The sequence below is a fragment of the Dromiciops gliroides genome, chromosome 6, assembly GCF_019393635.1.
Source record: "Dromiciops gliroides isolate mDroGli1 chromosome 6, mDroGli1.pri, whole genome shotgun sequence".
Lineage (NCBI taxonomy): Eukaryota > Metazoa > Chordata > Mammalia > Microbiotheria > Microbiotheriidae > Dromiciops > Dromiciops gliroides.
Genome location: NC_057866.1, coordinates 168,005,985 through 168,031,854, shown reverse-complemented (window position 1 = coordinate 168,031,854; position 25,870 = coordinate 168,005,985). Strand labels below are relative to the sequence as shown.

General features: G+C 39.3%; 1 protein-coding gene across 1 annotated transcript in view; it reads right to left on the bottom strand.

The window, feature by feature from the left end:
* Positions 1-25,870, bottom strand: part of FHDC1 (FH2 domain containing 1) — a 60,569-nt gene that overhangs the window by 25,931 nt on the left and 8,768 nt on the right. The window contains exons 2-4 of the mRNA XM_043973211.1: positions 23,512-24,134; positions 10,248-10,309; positions 9,375-9,477 (exon numbers count right to left, since the gene is read on the bottom strand). Of these exons, the coding sequence (XP_043829146.1) occupies positions 9,375-9,477; positions 10,248-10,309; positions 23,512-23,982 (636 nt within the window). The 5' untranslated portion in view covers positions 23,983-24,134. The remainder of the gene's footprint in view (positions 1-9,374; positions 9,478-10,247; positions 10,310-23,511; positions 24,135-25,870) is intronic.

Sequence of the window (25,870 nt, the reverse complement as noted above, 5' to 3'; positions counted from 1 at the left end):
AAAACATTCTGATCTGCCACCATTAGGATATACTAAATGGAAGAGAATATAAACTCTTTTATATCTCCAGCACCTCCCACACTGCCTGACACATGGTAGGCATTTAATAATTGTCAAATTTAAATGATTTTAAATTTTTAAAAATTTTTTTAAATTAATGTTTGAAGTGATAGACGATGAATTGAGTCTCAAGGGAATATTCTGAAAGGCACCATTTGAGAAGGAAATAGGAGACTGGAACATCAGTCCAACACTAGCCTAGGGTCCATGCCTTCCAGATAAAATTTATACAATGCTCCTTTTTATAGATTAGGAACTAAACACTCTTGGGTGAGATCTAACATCTACATTGTACCAAATGCCTGTAAGAAACACTTGTATGGAAAGGGACTGGTATATGCTTCACAAACAAGAGGGAGGGAAAAAAAAAGGAAAATTCATCTAATAATTGAAAAGTTCTTCAAAACTTTCTCCCCAGGATAAGCTGAAGGAGAAAAACAAAAACAACCAGTTCTGGTAAACATAAGGTCCAACAGCTTGGGATGGGCCCCAGGGTTCCACAGAAGGGCTCCTAGACAACAGACGCGCCATTCCCCAACACATACTCAGAGAACCAGCTTGCTACAGTTCATTAGCAAAACCACTTGGAAGACAACTACTACAGAAAGGAAGTCTTGTGTCTGAAAACATCTTCTTACATGTGTAAGTAATACTTTAATAATACTAAAAAGTACAACTCATCGTGCTATCATATGTCCCCAGTAAAGCAATGTTCCTTTTTTGATCATGTTTTTCATCTACTTTACAAATTCTTACCCTTTTCTTACTTCCCACCAATTTTGTGGGAGGGACTACTGAGAATCAAAATATTTTGACTTCTGAGGATTTGAAATAAAACCTAGTGCAGCTAGGTGGTGCACTGGATAAAGCAGTGGCCCTGGATTCAGGAGGACTTGAGTTCAAATCCAGCCTCAGACACTTGACACTTACTAGCTGTGTGACCCTGGGCAAGTCACTTAACCCTCACTGCCCAGCAAAAAAAAGAAAGAAAGAAAGAGAAATAAAAACTAACACATAATACAAACTACATTTTGAAAAGATTCAAGTCAATGACTTCTCTGAAATAATAAGCCAAATTTACACCCCCTAAGTTGGGCTAGATGCAAGACAGAAAAGAAGACTTTTTCCTGCAATGGGCTAAAGTTAATTTTCATCCTAAACACTTAGTAGCCAGGAAGAAAGGCTCAGAGTGATTTACTGTATGCCTGCATTTCCTGATCCTTTCAATAGGTAGCCCATCTCTGGTCCTCGTAAGGCACACAGGACATCCATCCACATGTCTTCCATGTCCAGCCACCAATGTGTCCTGTACATTTGTCTCTTTCCTCCAATCATTCCCCTTTCCCTTTCTCAACCTCATTTACCTGGCCACCCCCATGTCAAAAAATGAGACACACCCAGTGCTGACATCTATGGTGGATGAACCACAGCATCTTGACACCTGGGTCAGAAACACCAGACAAATCATTTAACCTCACATTGTTCTGGGCCTCAAGCAGGTGCTGACCTGTGCTGGTAGAATGACATAGTAAAATCCCAGAGACAAGTCAAGAAAAGGCACCATAGCAATAGTATGTGAATCAGAGGAGTGAACCAGGTTTACAGGGAACAAGCCTATAATTATGAATAATTCATCATTCTTATCAAGAATCTTTTAAATAATACATTTTATTACTCTCTTTTGTATTTATATCACCTACATTTCCCAATATATTCTTCTCAAAGAGTCATCCCTTATAACAAAGAATAAAAAAAAGGAGGAAAAAGAGAGTTCAGCAAAAGTACCCAACATATTAAAAAATTCTGAAAATATATGCAGTATCCCACACCCATAGTCCTGCACATCTGTAAAGAAAGAGGGAAGGTCCCATATCATAACTTGTCTTTGAGACCAAGCTTGATGATTCTAATTTCATAACACTCATTTTTAAAATATGTTTTTCATTGATGTTACTGCATATGTTACATGCATTATTTTCCTGGCTTTGCTGACTTCACTTTGCATCAGTTCATATAAGTTTTCCCATGCATCTCCACAGTCATTAAATTTAGCATTTCTTACAGGACAGTAGTATTCCATTACAGTTATGTGTCACCATTTATCAAGAAATGTTAAGCATGGTGTTAGCTAAGGGCAAGGGGCTTCTTTAGGCCATAAATTTAAACTGTGAATGCTCCAAAAAAAAATACATTTTCAGACCCTTAGGGGCCTTTATCTACTCTGCTCAGATCTATGGGAAAAGGAAAGCCTAGACTTTTGCATCCTTTAATAAAGGAATCAATCTTCCTCCCCCTCACCTATGTAATGCTCCCCCGTCCCCGACCTGATCAGACCCCAAGCCCTGCAGTTCCTTCCTTGTCATTCCCCTAGGAGAAGCAGAACATGGAAAGGAATGAAGGGAAAAGGAAACCAGAGGTGACCACAGTAACCAATCTGCTTCCTAACTCAGTGTAGATTTTCTGCCTCATTTCTATTCATGTAGTAATGTTGACCAGATAGAGTGGGCATGGAACAAGAAGGGGACTTCAACAGAGGGGTATGGTGGAAGAAAAGGACTAAGGGAAATACTTCTTAGACCTTTGCCCTGCCTGAGAGCTCTGCCCAAGCCCCCCTTTCTCTCCCTATAGAACAAAGCTTTCTGCAGGATACAGAGGCCATGCATGCACTCTTGGTGTCCTAATGGCTACATTCTCACTCTATCTTCATTTGAGGGAAGATTAATAGACTGGATAGAAGAAAAACAAATAATAAAACCCAGCTCTTCAACTAGTTTTTTTTTTCCATAATAGGGGGAAAATTAAATTATCCAAGCAACAATTACTCCTATGAGTGTGTTCTCATAGCAAAGGCGATAGAAAAGTAAGGAGGGAGATAAGTGCTGGTTCAGGCCACCTTTAGGACAAAGTCAAAAGAGACTTGAGTCTGAATGCCAGCCTCTGATACTTATCAGATCTGTAACTATGAGAAGTGATTTAAACTTGCTAAGCTTGAGTTTCCTAATCTAGGATTAGCATAGGGACTGGAAGAACACCTGGGCTCACATTCTACCTCTGATACTAATGAATTGTTAGAGATGTGAATTGATGCAGTCATTATGGAAATCAATTTGGAACTGTGCCCCAAGAGTCATTAAATTGTGCACACTTTTTGACCCATTATCAAGCTTACAAGCTTATACCCCAAAGAGATCAAAGAAGAGAAAACCGCCTATATGCCCCCAAATATTTACAACGCTTCTTTCTGGAACAGAAAAGAAATTAAAGGGGAGATGCCTATGCACTGGGGAATGGCTAAACAACTGAATGGAATATTATTGTACTGTATAAAAAAGTCACAAAATGATTTTAGAAAAAACTGAGAAGACCTGCATGAACTGATGCAGAGTAGAGAACCAAGAAAACAATTTATATAATGATAACATTATAAAGAAAAATAACTTTAGGGACAGCTGGGTGGCTCAGTGCATAAAGCACCGGTCCTGGATTCAGGAGCACCTGAGTTCAAATGCAGCCACAGACACTTAACAATTTTGGAAGACTTGAGAACTCTGATCAATCCAGTGACTAACCATGGTTCCAGAGGACTAACGATGTATGCTATCCACCTCCTGACAGAGAGGTAATGAACTCAAAATGCATAATGAGACTCAGATAAAGCAAATAAGGGAATTGTTTTGCTTGACTACGTTTGATTTTTAACAATAAGTTTTTTATGATATTTTGTTTCTTACACTGCCATTGCATACTATATTATGTTCCTCTCCCCCTCCCAGAAAACCATTCCATATGACAAACTTATTTTTTTAGAGGGAGGAGGGAGTTATTACAATAGACTGATACATTGGAAAGTCCTGGAAATATGTACAATGTTTAACACCTGTAGTAGACCCCCCTCACCTCCATGAAGGGATAGCTTAGTTGTGTCTTCTCATATTTCTTCATTTGGACTATGCATATTTGTTACAAGGATGTGGGTTTTCTTTTTCTCTTCAAATGGAAGAGTAGGGCGAGACAGAGGAGGGATATAGGGATGAGGGTTTAAAAAAAAAGTCATTGAAACATCTCTTTTTTTAAATCCAAAGAAGAGAATCAAAGGCTAGAAAGAAGCCCAGACAGGCAGAATAGTTTTGAAAACTACACGTTAGTCTTATTAAATACTTTAAAATAAATCTAAAAAATATTTCCAAAGATCAGACTCTGATACATACTAGCTGTATGTATGACCTTGGGCAAGCCTAAAATTTCAATGCATTTAGGCAACTCTCTCAGATTTCAAGTTACAGTTGCAGATCAACATTGGTGCAGTCTCCACACAGGGAGTTCACTGACGAGATAAAATCACAAGTATGAAAAGCAAACTAAAAAATGGGGCCAACTGTAGTCCTTTACAAGGTTGCTGGAGGCAGCTAGGTGGCACAGTGGATAAAGCACTGGCCCTGGATTCAGGAGGACCTGAGTTCCAATCCAGCCTCAGATACTTGCCACTTACTAGCTATGTGACCTTGGGCAAGTCACTTAACTCTCATTGCCCTACAAACAAACAACAAAACAAAAACAAGGTTGCTATGAGTATCAAACGAAGATACATATAAAATGTTTTGTAAATCTTGTATTATCCAATACTATACTATACTTAGGATTATAGATTTATCCAGATCCCTTCCTTTTACAGATGAGGCAACTAAGTCACGGAGAGATTAAGCATCTTGCACAGAGCCATATAGCTAGGAAGATGAGATCTGAACCCAGTTATGCCCTCTCCACTATGCCACGTCAGCTCACTATTCTTTATTCCACAAATGAACACAGACATCGTCGCTCCAGTCAACGATGGTTCATTCCACCACTAACATGCCTCTCATATTCTTCACCTTCTCTTTTGGGCACTGCTTCTATTTTACTCTTCCCTCCTTTCTCCTTATCCCTCTACCACTCCGTCCCCCCACAAAACAATCAACCCTCTGTTCTAGTTTTTCTGGCACTGAGAGTTCATGGCCACCCTAATCCTCAGAAAAAGGAAGGGTACGATGAGCTTCAGGTCCTGTGGTACCGAAGCCACATGGTACTAAGGCCCCCAACAAAAACTCATTCTTGTTCAGGACATCAGTCACCAGCCTTTCGCTGCTACTCTTCTATAGATATGCTGGAGTTGTTTAGGGAGGGGAGGCATGGGGAGTCAGTCCAGGGACTGTCAGGGAGTTCCTGATGAAGGAAGCTCACAGTTTGAGTGGGGAGGGTGTGGTGAGTTAGAACCAACAGTAAGTACTGTAAACAAGGAGTATGACAGGGCTTGTCAGATTGGAAGGCTAATGATCCTGCACCAGGGAAAGCAATGTAGACAGCTGCTGCTGATTTCAGAGTTGGGGAAGGAATTTAAGGATTCTGCTCCCAGGCCAGGGATGGGCTAACCCAACCACCTAAGGTAAGAAATCAGAGCCAGAGGATGCTCTGATGCTTGGTCCCTGTGTGGTTTGGGGGAAAGTCACTGAACTTCCTCAGATCTCATTTTCCACATCTATAAGGCAATGGGCTATGCAGCCTGTGAGGTCCCTCCCAGCTCTAAATCTAAGATCCAATGACTATGATTCTAGACAAAGCTGACAGTCCTCACGGTGTTCTGGGGAGAAAAACAAACTTTAAAATAAAATGTTTTGGACAATTATTTTTGTTTTTATTCCCCCCTAAGACTTCTGTAACCTTCAGGCTCTTCAACAATCATAACAACTGACAGTTATAGTTGTAAAGTTTGTGTAGTGTAAGGTTTGAAAAGTATTTTATACACATGATCTCATTTACACATTTGGAAGTCGAGGCTCAGAAAAGTTAAGAGATACACCCACGCTTACATGGCATCAGAGGTAGATTTGAACACAGGACTTCAAAATGTAGTCTCTATTTATCTTTGCATCTCCCCACTTCCCAGTAATATCAATAGCACCACTATCTCTAGCTCTCCTTTATGTGATGTCTTTCTCTGCTAACATAGAAGCTTGTTGAGGCCAGAGACCATCTTACTTTCTTGTACTGGTATCACCAGTAGGGAGAAGAGTGCTTGAAATATAGTAAGCACTTAATAAGTGACTCACTTATTTAGCTCTCTACTAGATCCTCTTGAGATAAAGAAAAGCCCATAGAAAGCTCTGATTTCCCCTAAATATGAGCTAAAGCTATGATAAAATCACGCTTTATTTATTTATTTGTTTTGGCCAAAATAACATGTATAAACTAGTACCCACATTGAAGTTCTACTCTGATGCCTCACTGAGAAGTGGTAGTGATCTGAGCATCTCAAAAACTATACCAGGCTTCTGACAGCTCCCACTAAGTCAATTGGAAAAGCTTCAAGTATGGCCAAGGGGACAGACTGTGTCTGTGGCTGACTCTGGGATCCAAGAACCAGCCGACTTAAGGTCAGAAAGAGACATCACTAGAAGGCTGAATACCAAGTAATGAATGTTTTGGTAGCCACAGTTCCTGTCAACAGGCATGGGAGGACTGCACAGTGAAGAAAGGAGAACTGATACTGTGTGAATTAATGAGATTATGTGCGTCATAACAGAAATGCATAAACACTCCTCACCAATAAAAACATACAAATAGTTAATATCCAGTATAAATTATAGTATGATACCTTTAGAGTTCCTTTTACTATTTCAAGACTCTTCACAAATATTCAAATATTAACTAAGCTTTTTAAAATTCATCTTCCCCTGTGTAAACTACTCTTTATTTTATAATTGGGAATTCTAAGAATTCTAGATGTGAAGATGCATTTAAAATGCCAAGCTACCATTAAGTCCTTAAACTTGACCTTTTAAGCTAGTTTCTCACTGATCCCATCAGAATGTGTGAATGGGCTTGCTAATGAATTACTAGGAGAGCCAGTTGTACAAAAGGCAGAAAAGAGGAAGTGTCATAATTTAGGTAGATCACACAAGTTGGATTTTCTCTATAATTTGAGGTTATGTCACAGGACTTTTGATCACCCTGTAAAGTTTGTTAATTCACTGTGCCCTACTCCCTCAATTTACTCTGAAAATTAATCAATCTAGTTTTGTTTCTCAGACTAGACAGTTTGTTACACCGAATTCTTTTTCACTTTTCAGTCATTTGGATTGGTAGATTATTTACAAATAGCTCTATAGCTTTTCTTTCTTCAGTTTCAAAAGTGTTTTCTTTATTTTTTCTTTTTTAAATATTGAATAGAATTTTATTTTCTAAAATATATGTAAAAACAGATTTTAACATCAATTTTTTAAAAACTTTGTGTTCCAACTTCCTCCTCCATTCTCACCCCCCCACCCACCCACTAGAATTCAAGCATTTCAAGTTATACATGAGTAGTCATGGAAAACATTCCCGCATTAGCTAGGTTGCGAGAGAAAACAGTCAAAAAAACTAAAACTTCAGATTGAGAAATTGTCAAAGAGGAGGAAAAAAAAATGTGTTTCCATCTGTTTTCAGATACTATCAGTTCTTTCTCTGTAGATGGGTTGCCATTTTCATAAGTCCTTCAGGGTTATATTGGATCATTTCCTTGCTGAAAATAACCACATGCTTCCCAGCAGATCATCTTACACTATTCCTGTTATTTTGTATACAGTACATTTCACTCTGCTTCAGTTCATGTAGGTCTTTCCAGGTTTTTCTGATAGTATCCTGTTCATCATAACCTGTATATAGTACCTTAAACTTGACAGAGAATTTTCTTCAAAATAGCCCAGCAAAAGAGGTACCATACATTTTGCCATTATAATCAATCATCATAACTATTTCCCTCCATCCTATTTCCTTCCCATGATATTACTCTATTTTCTATCTTCTTTTAACCTATTCCTCCTCAAAAGTGTTTTTACTTCTGACTGCCCCCCTCCCCCGCTCCTGCCTTCCCTTCTTTCACCTTCCCTCCTAATCCTCTTCCCCTTCAACTTTCCTGTAGGGTTAAATAGATTACTCCTCCCAATTGGGTGTGAATGTTATTCCCTCCGTGAACCCACTCTGATGAGATTAAGGTCTTTGAGCTAATTCTGTGTTCTAAATTTTCTTCCTCCCTCCCTCCTCAACTCTCCCTATGAAATCAAGCAATTCAATATGTCATACTTGTGAAGTAATGCAGAACATCTTCACCTTCTTCAATTTTGCTTTTTACTGCTCTCTCCCCCAATCTGCCCTTCCCTCCTTCCCCTCCCTAAGGGCAACAATATATTACTATACCTACTTGAGTATATATGTTAGTCCTTCTTTGAGCCAATTCTGATGATATTAAGGTTCACTCACTCCCCAATTCCTTCCCCCTCTTCCCTCCCCTCCATAAGCTTTTTTCTTGTTTCCTTCATGTGAACTACCTCTCCCCAGACCATCTCTCCTCTTCCCCTTCCCCCAGTCTATTCCTCCTACACCTCATCCCTATTTTAAAGATGTCATCATGGGTTAGTTAGGTGGCACAGTGGATGGATTTGGGCTTGGGGCCTCCTGGGTCCAGGGCTGGTGTATTGTCCATTGTGCCACCTAACTAACCCAAAAGTGTTTTCTTTTGAGGGAGCAGGAACCAGGCCAGTGATTTTTACTGCTGTAGGGAACTCCCTAGGAGAACTTATCAATGCAGACTGGGGCTTCTCTGGAGCTTAAAAGTTTTGGAAAGTTACCCAGAGTACTAAGGGGTTAAGTGACTTCTCCAGGGTAACACAGCCAGTATGTGTCAGATGTGGGACTTAAACTCACATCTTTCTGACTCTGAGGCCGTCCCTCTTTCTACTACTCCACTCTGCTTCTCTCAAATGTTTTCCTATTAGGAAAAAAAAACCTGTAACTGAGGCAAAGGAGACCATAATCTGATGAACCAAGCCTATCCTCTTTATTTTTATATTCTTTATGTTTTAATGCATAACTTAGCATTTTAAATTCATCTTAACAACCTATAGTTCTTTCTGTACTTTGGTACAGAATGGTACCCAATGGTAAACTAAAGGGGAATTTACATGGGGTAAGATTAATATCTGTAGCGTCTTGAGATTGTAAAAGGAACTCTAAAGTGTCACATAATTTATACTGGATCTTAACTATGTTGGGTCTTTACCAGTGAGGAATGCGGATTTCTCTTAGTATATACACTAATCATCAGTAAGCATTTGTTGGGTAGCTCCCATGTACCAGCAGTCCTCATGTGGACAAAAGAGTGATCAGTACAGAGACCTTTCAGCATGAGAAGAGATACTCCTGAAATATCAAATCTACTTCCATCACACTAAGAGGAGAGTGAGTGCAATCAACGCCCACATCCAGAACCCCTCCCTCCCCCCCCAAAACCAAGTTACCTCTTCTGACTCTGGCAAAAGCTTAAGAAATTCTCGCAATGTTTCCGATCCATAATGTTCCCCTTTTCCTTGGTGGATATCTTCGACTATGGACTGGGGAGACCTTGAAGAAATAGTGGACCAAATCCTATTACATGTTTGCTAGTAGCAACAGTAGGTATAATCCAGGGGAAATGAGAGACACAGACACCCCTCTCCCCTGCCCAAACTAAACACACACCCTTTCAAGCCCACAACCTCCCCATTTTGACAAGCTACTTTGTACCAGTGCTCCCAACAGCAGCATAGATTGCCAGGGAAACAGCGTGACTCTTTCTAATGCAACGTTCAATGTTGCCTTTACACAGAAAACAAGCCGCTAGCCACCCAAGGAACCTCAAAGCAGACACAGCTGTTGTGTATTCCCCCCCCCTTTTTTCTTGTGGTTCTGAAAAAGGCCATTAAGTAAAAACTTCTTTGACCTTTCTTACCCAAACTCCATTTTTCTTTTTCTTTTTTTTTGTGGGGTGGTGGTAAGGAAACGTGACTCAAGACTACTTCATTTTAAATAGATCTCTTGTATTTAACAGATTTTTGCACCCCCAGTTTCAACATACACTTAAAGGGCAAGGGTACCTAGAAGCCTGCCAACCTACTGACACAGTGGAATTCAAGTATAGCCCAGGGAAATTCTTACAGCGTCTAAAGTCACTAGCCTATTTTTTCATGGGCTGGAACAGCAGTGACATACTCAGGCAACATTATCAGCTACCCCATCTAAAAAGGGATTTTCACTCATTAAAATTTAATCCCTCTGTCACACCCTAGGTTTGAAACTTTCCTTAATAACAGCAGTGCTGTCAACATGCAATTTATGCCAACAAGAGATCTTACTTTTTGAACTGCTTGAGAAATATCCCAATGTTCATGCACCGTTTTGCATCCAAGACAGAAATCTGGGGGAGAAAAAACCCACAAGATTATTAGAACACCAACAAAAAAAGAAAGCACTAAAACCTATCAAACAAAATTAGTTTTTCAGCCAATTTCAAGCACATAAGTGTGAGGACTGATGGTCTAGACAGCTCTCTTTTACAACATGAAGGATTATCCATTTCTTTTTAAGAAGGGGGGAGGAAGTGGTCTTTTCTTGGAAACAATACGGCCCACCCACTATTAATAGCCACAATTCATTCAGAAACAGATGTCTGAGTCTATGCTATAGTAAGGCCTGAACTGAGAGAGTTAAATCTAATAGTGGAGGTTTATAATAAACAGTGATTCCCAATCCTGGTTGGGAGATGGTAAAGGAAATCTCTAAATATTCCAAGGATTTTCATGAAATTCTCCATTCCATACCTCATTCCTCCCTAAAATAAGTTAAATTTTCTTTTATTTAAAAATAAATACTTGTCCAATAGCTTACTTAGGAAGGAGAGAGAGAGAGAGAGAGAGAGAGAGAGAGAGAGAGAGAGAGAGAGAGAGAGAGAGAGAGAGAGAGAGAGAGAGAGAGAGAGAGAGAGAGAGAAAGGGGAGGGAGGGAGGTATCACAAAATCAAATACATTTATTACTGTGGAAGTTCTTAAAAGGTTGGAAATAGCATAACCCACATAGCATAAAATGCAAACACTGATTTCTTTCCACAGTTACTCTGCTGTATTATTGAAATGCAAACGCCTGTTTCATATGTCTCCCTCAGGCAGAAATATTTTGAAATCCTACAGCGTTCCAGGGTGCTTAAATTCTTCATTTGACACATTTTTCCTTTGAGGTAGGGTCATTGGTTTGCTTTCAAATGCATCACCATAAGTAATTAATTAGATAAGGTTAATCAGATTGGAAAACAGGCTGAATTGAACTTTGGGGGGAAGGGGGGGCGGCAGTCTTTAATTTCTCTAGAAGTAAAAATCCAGGATGCAGGGAAGAAAGATTAGGGGAAACAATTTTTTCCATTTGTTTTTTAATAAAGTGGAGACTTGCTACAAATAAGAATGTTGTTTTAACCCTTTTCCTTTCCAGATGGATGTTATTCATTCTGAACAAAAGAGAATTCAATTACAAACTAAAGTTTCCTGGCTCTGTCGGTGACCTTATGTAGTTCTCTAAGAAGATACAAAACCAATTTAACCAATGGCATGTCACCTTCTTCTCTATGCAAGACTGAATTTGGTGGAGTTTTTCTGATGACAGGCAATAAACAATCTCTTGATTTATAAGGCCAAGTCATATATTTCATTTCATTGCTATCATATCATGCTATTAGTCATAAAAAAGCAACAGCAGATGACTCCTTAGTAGTACTCCCACCAAGAACTTTGGGTCTGATTTCAGAGTTAAAGAAGGGAGGCAAGGGGAAGGAGAGAAAGAATGAGAAAGAGGAATTTCAAAAACAATCTTATTCCCTTGTCACAAAGAAAGATCGCATGATGAAGAGAAAAAAGAATGGGAATTTAGGATCATAGGATCATAAATTTTGAGGAAATGACCTAAGAGATGATCCAGTCCAGGACTGCTTAACCTCTTGTGTACCATGGAACCCCCACTTTGGCCGTCTGATGAAGCCTATTGACCCTGCTCAGAGTCGTGGTTTTTGGCCTAAATTCATAATTGAAAGACATGAGAGATTTCAGTTAGAAGTTAGTAAAAATAAAGATGTCATTTTCCCCCATGCAGGTTCACAGATTCCTTGAAAACTATTCACAGTCCTTGCGGATCCCAGCTTTAAAATCCCTAATCTAGTCCAATCTTCCCACTTTAAAGGTGAGGAAACTGAGTCCCAGATAGGTGAAGTGACTTGTCCAAGATCATACTACTTAATAAATAGTAGAGGGGCAGCTAGGTGGTACAGTGGATAAAGCACTGGCCCTGGATTCAGAAGGTCCTGAGTTCAAATCTAGCCTCAGACACTTGACACTAGCTATATGACTCTGGGCAAGTCACTTAACCCTCATTGCCCCGCAAAAATAAAACAAACGAACAAACAAATAGTAGAGCCAGGATCTGAACCCAAATCCTCTGATTCTCGGTCCAGGGCTCTTTCCACTACACTCATATTTATTCTACATACACTAGATAGAGGCAGCTAGGTAGCTTAGTAGATAAAGCACTGACCCTGGAGTCATGAGGACCTGAGTTCAAATCTCCTCAGACACTTACTAGCTGTATGACCCTGAGAAAATCACTTAACCCCAATTGCCTTAAACTGAGGCCATCTCCAATCATCCTGATGTATATCTTGCCACTGGACCCAGATGGCTTGGGAAGAGAAAGGGAGGTTGTTGCTGACCTTGCACAGCCCTCCCTCATTTAAATCCAATTCATTGAAAGTCATGACATCTGTTATGGTCCTCTTTGATAACAAAGGACAAACAACAACATACACCTTAATTTACCAAGTTTTAGTGTGCATTTGTATTTAATTTACTGAAAAGAACACATGCAATCCTCTGCCTTTATGCTTTTTTCACTTCTCAATAGACTGTAAGTTTACTGAGGACAGGGACAATTTCCATTTTTACCTTTGTATCCATAACACCTAGCATAATAGCTCCTGCCATGTAATAGGGGCTTAATAAATGTCTGTTGATTGATTCTCTGAGATTACTAGATCAGCTCCTAATTTATCCATTCACTGTTGCCCAGTCCTCAAATACCAAGAATATCTTCCTCATCCCTTAATTCTCCATTGTTCTATTATTTTCTCCACCAAAAACCACTGAAACAGAGGGTTGAATGCTTTGTAGAATACTTCCCCCAATACTCCATTTCACAATTTTGTCCCTATTGATATGAACTGCTCCTGCCTTCTTCAGGTTTGTCCTACAAAATGAATCCATCCCCCCTCTGCTCCCCTAAAATAGGGAGTTCACATAAACAAAGAGTTGACTTAGTAACATTAACTCAATTCTCCTAATGTGTGACAAAGGCACAAGACAAAGTAAAATGCTTCTAAATGGACATAAAGCTTTCAAAATAAGATGTATAAACCACTTGAAAATATGTTCGAAATCACTAATCATCAGAGACCTGGGAGTTAAGACCACTCTGAGACACCATCTTACATCTATCAAGCTAGTAAAAATTCTAAAAGATGGGAAAAACTCATCATTGGAGCAGCTGTTGGAATCCAGGAGTGCTAATTTACTACCAGAGCTATGAATTGTGTCACCTGTTCTGGAAAAAAAAAAACAATTTGAAATTACGTAAGAGTTATTAAGCTGTTTATAGCTTTTACCTAATGAGTCCACTCCTGGGACCATATCAAAGGTTGTTATTGACAGCAAGTAAAAACCCTCATGTACAACAATGTTCACAGCAGCAGCATCTGTGACAGCTAAATGCTAGAAACAAAATATATGCTCAATTATTAGAGTGAAACACTTTATGCTATGTTAATGAAGTGGATATTACTGCACTATGGAGGATAATGAACATGAAGAATTCAGAAAAATATAGAAAAATTCATCTGAACTGGGACAGAATGAATCCAGGAGAACAATACAAATCATTGCTATAACAGTGTCAACATGGAAAGGCAACAAAACTCCGGTCAAACACAACAGTAAAGACTCAAACCGCACTGTCACAGTAGATGAAGGGAAAGGAATGAAAAGATATGGACAGTTCTCAAAAGAAGAATTGTAAACTATTAACAACAATATGAAATAATGCTCCCAATCCCTGGTAATAAAATAAATGTGAATCAAAACAACTCACACCTAGCACTCAGCAAACTGGCAATAATGAAAGAAGAAATAGTCAATGTTGGTGAGGTTATAGAAAGATGATGGAGTTGTGAATTAGTCCAATTGTTGAGGAAAGTAGCGTGGAACTATATGAAGAGTGATTTAAATATCTGTCCTCTTTAATCCAAAAATGTCACCACCAGGCATTTACCCTATGGAAGTCTGTCTGGGAAAAAAAGGCCCCATATACACCAAAATATGTATAGTAGCAAGTTTTGTGGTTGCAAAGAACCAGAAACAAACATCCACCAACTAGGGAATGGCTAAACAAATTGTGGTACATGAAAGTAATGGAATATTACTGTGCTGTAAGAAATGACTGTAGAGAAATAAAAATAGAGACTTACATGAACTAAAACAAAGTGAAGTAAGCATAACCAGGAAAATAATATATACAATGACTAACATAAATGAAAAGAATGATAGCAACAAAACTATTGAAAATGAATGCTGGGGGAAGCTAGGTAGTGCAGTGGATAAAGCACCAGCCCTGTATTCAGGAGGACCTGAGTTCTATTCCAGCCTCAGACATTTGACACTTATTAGTTGTGTGACCCTGAGCAAGTCACTTAACCCTCATTGCCCTGCAAAAAAGAAAATGAATGCTACAAAATTTTGATAGCCAAGCTTGACCCCAAAGAAGAGATATAAGAAAACACCTCTCCCTTCTGCTTCTCTGAAGAAGTGGGTGACCATTTACTTGGAATTGTGCATATTAACACCAGATTTTTTCAACATATTGGATTGTTCTGCCAAATCGTTTTTCCTTCCTCTTTTTTGGTCCTTTATTATAAGAGATGATTCTCTGAGATGGGATAGGGAAAGGAATTCAGTGGAAAATGTAGGTAATATAAAAACAAGGGGGGAGCAATTGAAATTTGTTCTTAAAAAAACAATAGATTAGGAAATATATTTTGTAGAGGGAGTGTCTGGGTGTTTGGTTAAGTATCTGTGGTGCCTAAAATAAATCTAGTAATACATTTTTAAAAAAACCACCAGGAAGAAAAATAATTCAAAATGGATTTAAATTCATAAATGAGTCAAGGGATACGAATAAACAGTTTTCAGAAAAAGAAATATAAGCTAACAATAGCCATATGAAAAAATGTTCTAAATCACTAATAATTTGTTATTTATTGTTCAGTCATTTCAGTTGTGTCTGACTCTTTGTGATCCCCTTTGGGGTTTTCTTGGCAAAGTTAGTAGAACGGTTTGCCATTTCCTTCAGCCCATTTTAGAGATGAGAAAACAGAGGCAAACAGGGTGAAGTGACTTGCCCAGAATCACACAGCTAGCATCTGAGGTCAGGTTTGATCCCAGGTCTTTCAGATTCCAGATCCTGCACCATATATCCACTGTGCCACCTACCTACAGAAATGCAAATCAAAACAAGTCTGAGGTGCCACCTTACAAGAAAATGACAAATACTAGAGGGACTGTGGGAAAACAGGTACATTAATGCACTACTGGTGGAACTATGAACTGGTCCAGCCATTCTGGAAAACAATTTGGAAGTATGCCCCAAAAGCTATTAAACTGTATATGTACCCTTTGATTCAGGGATAAAGCTACTAGGTCTATATCCCAAAGAGATAAAAGAAAAGAGGAAAAACACACACATACATGAAATATTTATAACAACTCTTTTTGTGGTGGCAAAGGGTGGGAAACTGAGGGGATGCCCATCAATTGGGGAATGACTGAACAAATTACAGCATATGAATGTGGTAAAAAAATATACTGTTTAAAAAAGAAAAACAACAACAACAACAATAAAAATACTGTTGCATTGTAAGAAATGACGACGGCAATGGTTTCAGAAAAATTCGGGAAGACTTGTATGAACTGATGCAAAGTGAAGTGAGAAGAATTAGGAGGACAATTTATACAATAACAATATTGTAAAGGCAAACGAATTTAAAAGACTTAGAAATTCTAAACAATAAAATGAAAACCACAGTTCCAGAGGACTCATAATGAAACATGCTACCCATTTCCAGAAAGAGAGGTGCTGGATTCAGATACAGATTGAGGCCGAAAGATAGATGTAGATATAGATAAGAATATGGATATAATACATACAGATATGTATCAGATAGACTGAGGCATGGGTATGTATGTATCTGATCTATCTATACGTGTGTATATATATATATATATATATATATATGTATATTAGTACAGATTGAGGCATATATAAGTGTGCGTATGTGTGTGTGATATGGTCAGTTGGGAAATTTGTTTTGTTTGCCTGAACAGACTTGTAATGGATTTTGATTGTTTTCTCAATGGGAGTGAGGAAGGCCTTTCGTGATTCCATCAAAATTATTTGATATATACTTTTAGCCATTCACATATGCACATACTGCTTTCTCAGGAAAATGTAAATTCTCTGAGGATAACTGTTTTGCTTATCTTTGTAGCACAGAATATTTATACATTGTAGATATGAATACTTGTTGAATAACAACGAATGTCACTATTTCCAAAACTAAGTTATGAAAGTGCTTGAAGTGCTTGAAAAGGAGGGGGTTGCTACCCCTGTCAATGGGGTTAATTCATTTTCTAAATGCTTGGCAATCTCCAAGCTAAATACCCCAGGGAGTCACTGTCAGAACCAGCCCTGACTTCTTGTGAAGGGGACCTTGAACTCTGGGTACCTTTATGACTCTTGGACTATTACCTACACATGGACCAGTGCAACAATGTCACTAAAGAAGCAGACCCAAGCAGCTGATATTATCTGATCAACCCAGGAAATGAGGAACAGAATAGGAATTGTCTAAAGTCTCCGATTTGGTTTAGCTATACATAAACTTGAGGGAGTTACTCATTGCCAAGTGTGAAAATCCCAAGTAACAGCCGAGGCTTTCCTGTGTCTCTATAGTATTATCTGCATAAATTCTTTATTTAGCCTGAATTCTACCAACAGCAGAGGATAAACTATTCTGGATTAACAGGAATAGTGAAGATAGAAAGTGGCAGGCTTGAGGGCAGCTAGGTGGTGCAGAGGATAGAGCACCAGCCCTGGATTCAGGAGAACCTGAGTTCAAATCCTGCCTCAGACACTTGACACTTACTAGCTGTATGATCCTGGGCAAGTCAACCCCAATTGCTTCAAATAAATAAATAAATAAATTTTTAATTATTCTTAAGGCATTTCAATTGGTTTGGAAAGAGTTTCCACGGGAGGACCAAGCCCCATTTCTGACTCATACTAGCTGTGTGGCCCTGGGCATATCACTTAACATTTCAGTGCTTTAATCAACTGTGATCAGAAATTGCAGAGGAGGTACCAACCTATATTGATAGCAGGATTTTCCTTACTTGGAAGTTTCACATACAAATGAAATCTCAGGTCCAGTCCTTACTTCTATAGATGCATAAAAATCTGTCTCATACCGTTAGGAGAAGAAATGGGAAAAAGTATTTTTAACCACTCCTCTCTAACCAAATGAGGACTTCCTTTTTACATGGTCCATTTTTAGCACTTAGCAAAGCACCTGGCACATAAATGTTTATTCATTCCCTGACTCCTAGTAACAGTGGCATTTGGTTGTCCTCTTCTCTTTCCCCTTAGATTCTGAAAATCTGATGTGATCCTGCATTTTGCAGTCTGCTAAGTGCAAAGTGAAACAATTATACATTTTCCCCAAAAGGTAAATAAACAAAAACTGGAAAATCCAGATCAAGGATAGTTTCAATTTTCCCCTTCCTTCATCCAAAAATCCTAGACTATGAATCTATACCTAGGAGTGGTATAAAATGAAATCTGAGCATATAGGATTCCGAGCAGCACTGCTAACCACTGAGCAGCATGGGAAAAAATAAACACATTGTCTCACACAGATCAACAACCAGCCTCTTGTGCAGTATACTATTTTTATTACTACAATTACTTACGTGATCAGCTTCAAATTACCTTAGTCCTCATAGGATGTAACCTTCGATATTTGGGGGTTTTGTTCTTTCATAAATCCCAATTGCTTTAACTCTGGGGATGTTACTCTGTTCTTATGCTCTATATTCACTCTTCTCACTCTTTTCAACTATGATCTTTTTTCTTTCCCTCCCTTTTTAATGTCTCTCTGCCTTTCTGTCTGTCTGTCTCTGAATGTCTCTCCCTCTCTTTCTCCCATTCTTGGAGAATGGATCTCCCTATACCTCCCAGAACCCACTCCTTACTCTGCATGGAAAGTATGACGGGGAGGGGGGGGGCACGCGGTGCAGCTAGGTGGCGCAGTGGATAAAACACCGACCCTGGATTCAGGAGTACCTGAGTTCAAATCCAGCCTCAGATACTTGACACTTACTAGCTGTGTGACCCTGGGCAAGTCACTTAACCCCCCATTGCCCCACAAAAAAAAAAAAAAAAGAAACTATGACCTGCTCCATTTCCAACCTGGACCAGTTCACTGGCAGCCACACTCACCATGCTGATGCCCACCAGTGCATACTCCTGATCAGCTCCAGTCCTACTATAACTCCTGAGGGCAAGTGACCCATCAGCCCCAGCCTCAGCCTCCCCAGTAGGTGGGATTATCATGTGTACCACCACACCTGGCATCTTTTCTTGTGAATTTTCAAACATACAATGAACAGAATAACATATCTCAACACTCATTTTTTTCCTACCTAAACATTTTCTCATTTAGAATTTCAGATATATTGTCCTTTTAGTATGCAATGAAGCTTCTTCAAATCAGATGTTCTGACAGGCTGAAAAATCTCCTTTTCTCTCTTTGAAGTATAGTTGAACCCATTTGTTATACTTTAGAACCTTTTAAAAGTGCGTGCTAAACCCCAAATACCATATATTTTCCATAGGGAGGGATGATCTATCCAAATCTGGGTAACGATGAGCTATGTTATAACGTGTCAGAATTGTATTTCCAGTTTCAGAATCTGTCCCTTTTCTCAGCATGTTCCTCAGTACATTCTCCAGGTCACAAGTACAGGTGATTAAGAACTATTGCTTTTCAACCCTAGACTCCACTTGATAGCTTATCATGTGAGAAGGAAGATTGATTGCTGATAATGACTTTGTTTAGCGAGCCAGCTAGCTCCCTATCCTTGCTAAGTTACAACTTCTAAGGCAATGATGATGTAACATCTCTCCCTAAGAGTAACATAGGAAGTACTTCAAAATTTCTAAGTACACTATTAAGAGCACTGGATTGGGAGCTAGAGAAAGTAGATTCAAGTCTTGGGTCTTGCCACATAAGAGCTGTATAACTTTAGGCAAATCACTTTGCCTCTCGGGGTCTCTTTTCCCTCACCTGTAAAAAGAGGGATGTTGGCTCTGATGATCTCTAAGGTACCTTCTAGAACGTCTAAATATATAATTATGTTATTCAAAAAACAAAGTACATAAAACTTTGATGTATTTGTCAGAGGTCATATTTGTGGGGAAACTATTTTTAGGAAGGATCTATAATCTGGCAGCAGACCCTACCTGTCACTTCCTCAAAGAGTTACTATAAATGGAGTAGTTGTATCTGGCTAAATAATGTGATTAAGTTTAGGCCATCTGATAAGTCGCCTCTTATGTGTTCTTTGACTACACAATCAGAGCCCCATTTTCCCTTTTCAAGTACTGCTTTCACTCAAAACTTTGGGGTGAGAGAGGTTCTGACCTGAGATTTCTTATTGTAGCTATAGAAAACACAAGAAGTTAAAAGACCTGCTCATGCTTCCAAAGTTAGTAAACGTGAAAGGTGAGTTTTGAACAATGGTCTTCCTGACTCTAAGAGGCATTTTATCCATCACCCCATGAAGTTTCTTCTTTCATTCAAATTATGACAAGCAACTGTCAAAAAGTAAGAAGTGAAATGAGGGTCAATTCTCCTCAAGCTCTGTCTTGCAAAGGATACTTCTGCATTGGCCATCACTGGGATAGCAGGTGTTTATGCTACTATTCCATCCATGACAACTCCTCTTTTCTTCTTTCTAATACTGTGGTTCTCCAAACTTTTCTATCCTTTGTGAGATTTAAAATTGGATATACAAGCATTAAACTTCTTTTAACTTTTCCCTTATATATTTTATATTAAAAAACATTATATATTTTTTATTGTTTCATCAAGGAACACCTGTTCCTAGAAGAAACAAAGGGGGGAATGTGATGAAATAATGGGATTTAGCAGATACTCAAAGGCCCACCTGGAGATTAATCTAAACTAAATTCAGTGAGAGTGATTGACTGCTCATTAGCCTACTTCAAGTTAACTAGATTGTAATTACACCTGGCTAGCCCTTAAGAAGGTATTATTCTCAGAAGCTAGACTTTGAACTTGAGACCACCTTCAAGTCCAATGACCAATGGATTTGGATGACGCTAACCGAGGACCACCCATGCTCCGGATCTATAAAAAGCTTTTACAATCAGTTTGCTAGAGAGTTTGTGATTGAAGCAGGCTCATGGCAGAGGACTTGAGGAAGAACCCCATGTGAATACCTGTATGCTTTAATAAATGTTTAATGCCCAAAGACTGGTGCTGAAGCTTCTGATTTAAGGCGATCACACAATATAGATTTTAAACATCACACCTTGGAACACAGAAGGACAAAAGAGCCCATGAACTTCCTCACCTGTCTACTGTCTCTGATGATTCCCACCCCCAAAATTAATAAGAAAAACACTGCTGTTCTTAAGATGCCAACATAGGCACTAATATGATCCTAATTTTAGAGCTGGGCATATATCCCAAGCAAATTTTCACTCGTACCAGGAACAAAAAACACAGGCACCATCATATCATAAGCATCAATGATAAAAGAAACCAGTCCACACACCACCAGAAGATCACTTGTGGATCTAATCTTTGATGGAAACCCTGGCTCCTACTGCTTTGATACCGAGAGTGAATTTAAGGGTGACCCATTGAAAGTTTAGTTTTTATTTGCTTAAATGCTTGACTTCCTTTTTTCCTGAGTCACCATAGGCTAGAATCAATCAAGTCCTTGTGGGAGCAACATTGGCAAGTCTTTTCCCATCCACAGTGGCCACCACCCAATCTGACTCAACTGGCAGTCACCCCTCAGAAACAATGAGGCACATTCTTTGCAAAACCACAGGAGATAGTAGTGGCCCCTGTGTCTTCTCTAGCCCTTTCTGCCAATCATGTGCTTCCCTGGGATGTACACTCTAATTTTCACATGGTACAGATCCAATCTTTGGTGTTTTCCTATTGCTCTGGCTGATAAGTGGAGCCAGGGAACGATTTGTTAAATGATGAGGAGATCTACAGGTGCAGAGATACTGTAGGCTACAGTATTTTTGTTTCCCTGATGAAGCATGGGTGAGGGAACTGAAGAAGAAATAACTTACTTGTTCTTTCAAAATTAAAATCAATAAATTAGTCGATCAACATTGAGTGCTACTATGTGCCTAACCCTATGTCTTAACTGAGGGTACAAAAAAAGGGCAGTCTCTGCCCTCAAGGAGCTTACAATCTAATGAAAAAGAAAAATGAAAAGATTTCTCCTAGAAATTTCCTGATGCCTAATTTGGTCTGTTAGCCTGTATTAACCCAAACAAAAGTCTCTTGGTTTTACTATGTGGGTGTTTCTTACAAATAACAATGATCTACTTTAAGTATAAACAGTCACAGTTCTGGTATAGTTTACAGTCTAATTTAAGAAAAAAATCTTTGACCACAGAAAAAGCTACAAAAACAATCCTTTGACCAAACAGTTCCATTACCATAAATAAACCAAGAAATTGTTATTAAAAAATTAAACAAGAACAATCTGTTCAAAGGTTTTCACAGAATTATTTGTAATGGAAGCAACCTAAATGTCCAAAAATAAGGGAAAGGTACGTTAATGTAATGGAATACTATTATGTAATTAAGACTCACATATATGAGGTCTATAATGAAACCTGCAAAGACCTTGATGAAATAATGCAAAAGAGGAAAAGCAGAACGAGATGAGAGTACACACTAACTACCACAAGGGAAGAGAAGAGAAAAAATAAATTAGAATGGACAAAGAATCCTGATGGGAGTCCTCAAGGGAGAGCCTGAAAAGTTATGATATTTGATTCTTTGAAATTAATTTAAATGTCAATAGTTACAGAGCAAGTTTAATGAGTTGTATTGATGTTCAATAACAAATTTGTAATAAAGCATTTTTATTTAAATCTTAGTCAGAGAGCAGAATCACACAAGAGTTCCCAAGTGAATTGCTGGCCTAGTATGGGCTTGGCTATAGTGAGTTAACGAGTTCCTGGGCCAGAAAGGAAAGAGGTCAAGTCTGTTAGCCCCAAAATTCAATAATGCATACACAGTACATCTACATCGCTCCTGCTGCATTCTCCAGGCCCTACCCAAACCTTATCTTGCCAGCCCCATCTCTGACCCATTTTCCTTGTTTACAATGGATAAAAGGTGAAATGATTTGACATCACCCATGTTTATCCTTAGTGAAGATGCAATATTCTCAATTACCCTACCATTCCATTTAATAAGGAGAATTCTTCATTCTTTTTTTATGACTAGCTGTGTACCTAGACATACAATTCCCAATTCTGCATCTGCAACAGACATCTAAAGGCTGCTGTAGGTTCTTGCCTCCTTAAAATTCTTAGCCTTCATCATGTTTCCTCTTCAGGCAATTCACTCTTTGCGACATGCTCTGTTTGCACACTGATGTGTTACTTAAATTGCCTTAAAGCCAGCAATAGAAGGGTAGGGGGAAATCATAGCAAAATCCTAAAGCATGTTGGAGTGAATGGAAATGAATGCAAGAGGATCTCGCCAACGTTCCCTTCAAGGAGCATCTAAGTCCCCGTTACCTAAGATCACCGAGTTGGGCACTAGGAAAGACAGAAAACTGAAAGAAGCCACAGTCTCCGTCCTTGCAAAATCCACGATACAGCAGGGGAATCTCCTATGTGCACAAGCAGTCATGATACAAAACGATACATGACAGACACATGAGAAAGGAAGAAGAGCACTTTCCAGGAAAGGAAATTATTGACTAAAGCACAGGCTGGCTACAAGCCACTGGAACACAGAAGGTTCATTCTGGAAGGGACCCTAGAAGCTGTCTAGCCAAACCCCTTCATTTTACAGATGAGGGTATTGAGACCCAGATCCCACATGATCTCACAGATCTCACAGATGAAAATGCCCAGGACCCAGCACTTCTAACTTCTAAAGCAATACTCTTTCCATGATGTGATGATGCTACAGGGTAGCAGGGTAAAATCACCACCTACAAAATGGACTTATCAATGACTAAGGCCAAAGTCACCAGTGGATCCACAAGGAAGAGAAATCACCAAGCCAAACGTTACCTTTTCCCTAGTGGAATTATAGAATCATGGCAGAAGTTGGAAGACTATATGCTTGCACGCCCACAGTGGGGGTTAGTGAAGGTTAATTCCTCCAGGCTCCATTCTTACCTCTTCTTTCGTGTCTTTGAAGGAAGCATTTAAAGATCCACCTCTTCTAGAAACCGGTGATTTGTTCTCTTCTTGCTGCCCAAAGAGTTCTTCAATAGTCTTTGTGTCAATCTGATACTTTTGTGGCTGTCTTGCAGCAATTGTCCAGATGTTAGTCTTGCCACGAACTTGCTCTTCTGGAATTGTTTTCCAAAAAAAACTCCTCATTTTCTTTTTCTTACTAAGGTGGCCGTGTCCATTCACATAAGAAGGAGGTAGTCCTGGAGGGGGTGGTGGTACAGGAGGACCCCCTGGCAGAGGTGGAGGGGGAGGAATAGGACACCCATTGTCTGAACATGGTAATGGTGGAGGGGGTGGTGGCGGGGGTGGTGGAGGTGGTGGGGGTGTTTGCCCAATCATTAATCCAGCTGCAGCAGAGAGATCCCCATTTTCTTTTTCACTGGCCAAGGAGACACAATTCATAACATGCATCGTATTGTAGCCTTTGAGGGAGGTAATTTCTTGGCTCTGGAGGAGTGGCTTGAAACATCCAACAATGGAATTGCCACTCCCGTCATACTCTTCCAAACTCTAATCAACTATCCATGAGAAAAGCACAAATTCTGGGGTGTCATCTTCCAAATCTGCAGCAATAAAAAAACAGTATCTGAGTCAGTACAAGAAAAGATTAACAACAGCACCCCCCACACTATTAGAAGAAAATATGTGCCCTCCCTAAATTGTCTGTTTGTCCTTTAATTGACATCAAGATCCCTGATGATCAAGTCCCAAATGGCAAAAAGAAATATATAAACTAGGAATAGTAATTCCCTTGATGTGAATTGAATCTAGTTCCCTAGGCATGCTGCCAAAGGTGTTGCAATAAATTCCATTTACTCATTCATTACTCCTGATCTTAATCAATCAACAAATAGTTATTGAGTGCCTACTGTGTGGAGGGCCCTATTACTCATCATATGACTTATAACTTACTTATGCTCATCATCTGCTCTAGAATCTCAGGGAAGGTATGTAGGCCCTAGGCCTACAGAAAACATCTACTTTTCATAACAGAGACAAAGAAAGAGACAGAGACAGAGACAGAGACAGAGATGGACAGACAGACAGCAGTTCCCCGATAATGATCCATGGGGAACATGGCACCTTTAAGTGGTATACAAAAGACTCCATACTAGGTTGACCAGCTTAGCTTCAAGGGGCCAGTCTTCAAGCCCACATTGCCTTCCCTTCACCCATCTTGGTGTATGAGAGTGAACAGATCCAAATCTAGTCCTGGTTCTTTCACGTGGGAACCCCTGATGAACTTGAGCCACCTCAGTTTTCTCAACTTTAAAATGAAGTCAGAACCTTCCAGGTCTAAGGTTAAGGTCCCTTCCTATTCTGAGGGTCTATGATTCAAGAGCACGATTTTTAAGATCCATCAGGATGTTGACCCCTGCCCTTTTCCCTCCACTTGATAGTCAATATTTAAATCATCTGAAATATACTGGATATTCATCTTTAAAAAAAAAACAATATTTATTAAGCAACTATTCTTTGTTTTTGTTGTTGTTTTTTTTTTTTTTTTGTGAGGCAATTGGGGTTAAGTGACTTGCCCAGGGTCACACAGCTAGTAAGTGTTAAGTGTCTGAGGCCGGATTTGAACTCAGGTACTCCTGACTCCAGGTCCGGTGCTCTATCCACTGTGCCACCTAGCTGCCCCTAGCAACTATTCTTTGTAAGGCACAATAGTCCAAAGATTTTTAAGGGATCAGGCCCCTGATCTCAAAGAGCTCATGGTCTCCTTTGCAGAGGGAGGTGGGGAGGTGGGAAATGACTGCTGGAGCAAGAAAGTACACGTCCAGACAAAGTGCTGAAGGAATATTTGAAGAGGTACAAAATATTTTCATTCAAGGGGAATCAGGAAAGGCTTCATAGGAGAGGTTATCATTTAAAACAAATCCAATTTAAAAAAAAAGATTCCACAAAGCAGAGATGAGGAAAGTGTACACTCCTGGGCATAGGTAATGGCTTCTAAGAAAACATGAAGTCAGGAAATGACATGATGAACTTAGTTTAAGGACCCAGTATGGCTAGAATACAAAGTATATCAAAGGGGATGATGGAAGAGTTGGAAGCCAGGTTGTGGAGGGCCCCTGAAACCATCAAAAGGCAAAGGTTCGGGGTTAGTAGTGTGATACAATCAGGGATACAATTAACAGTGGACTAGATAATCTCTAAGGTCCTTTCAAGTTAGGAAATTCCCTCAATTCCTTTGCCTTCAAAAAGTTTACAAGAAAGCAGGGCACAGTCACTCATACCACAAATAGCATAGTGCACATTTAACACTGTAGCAAATGCTTTCCTAAACTTATCTTGT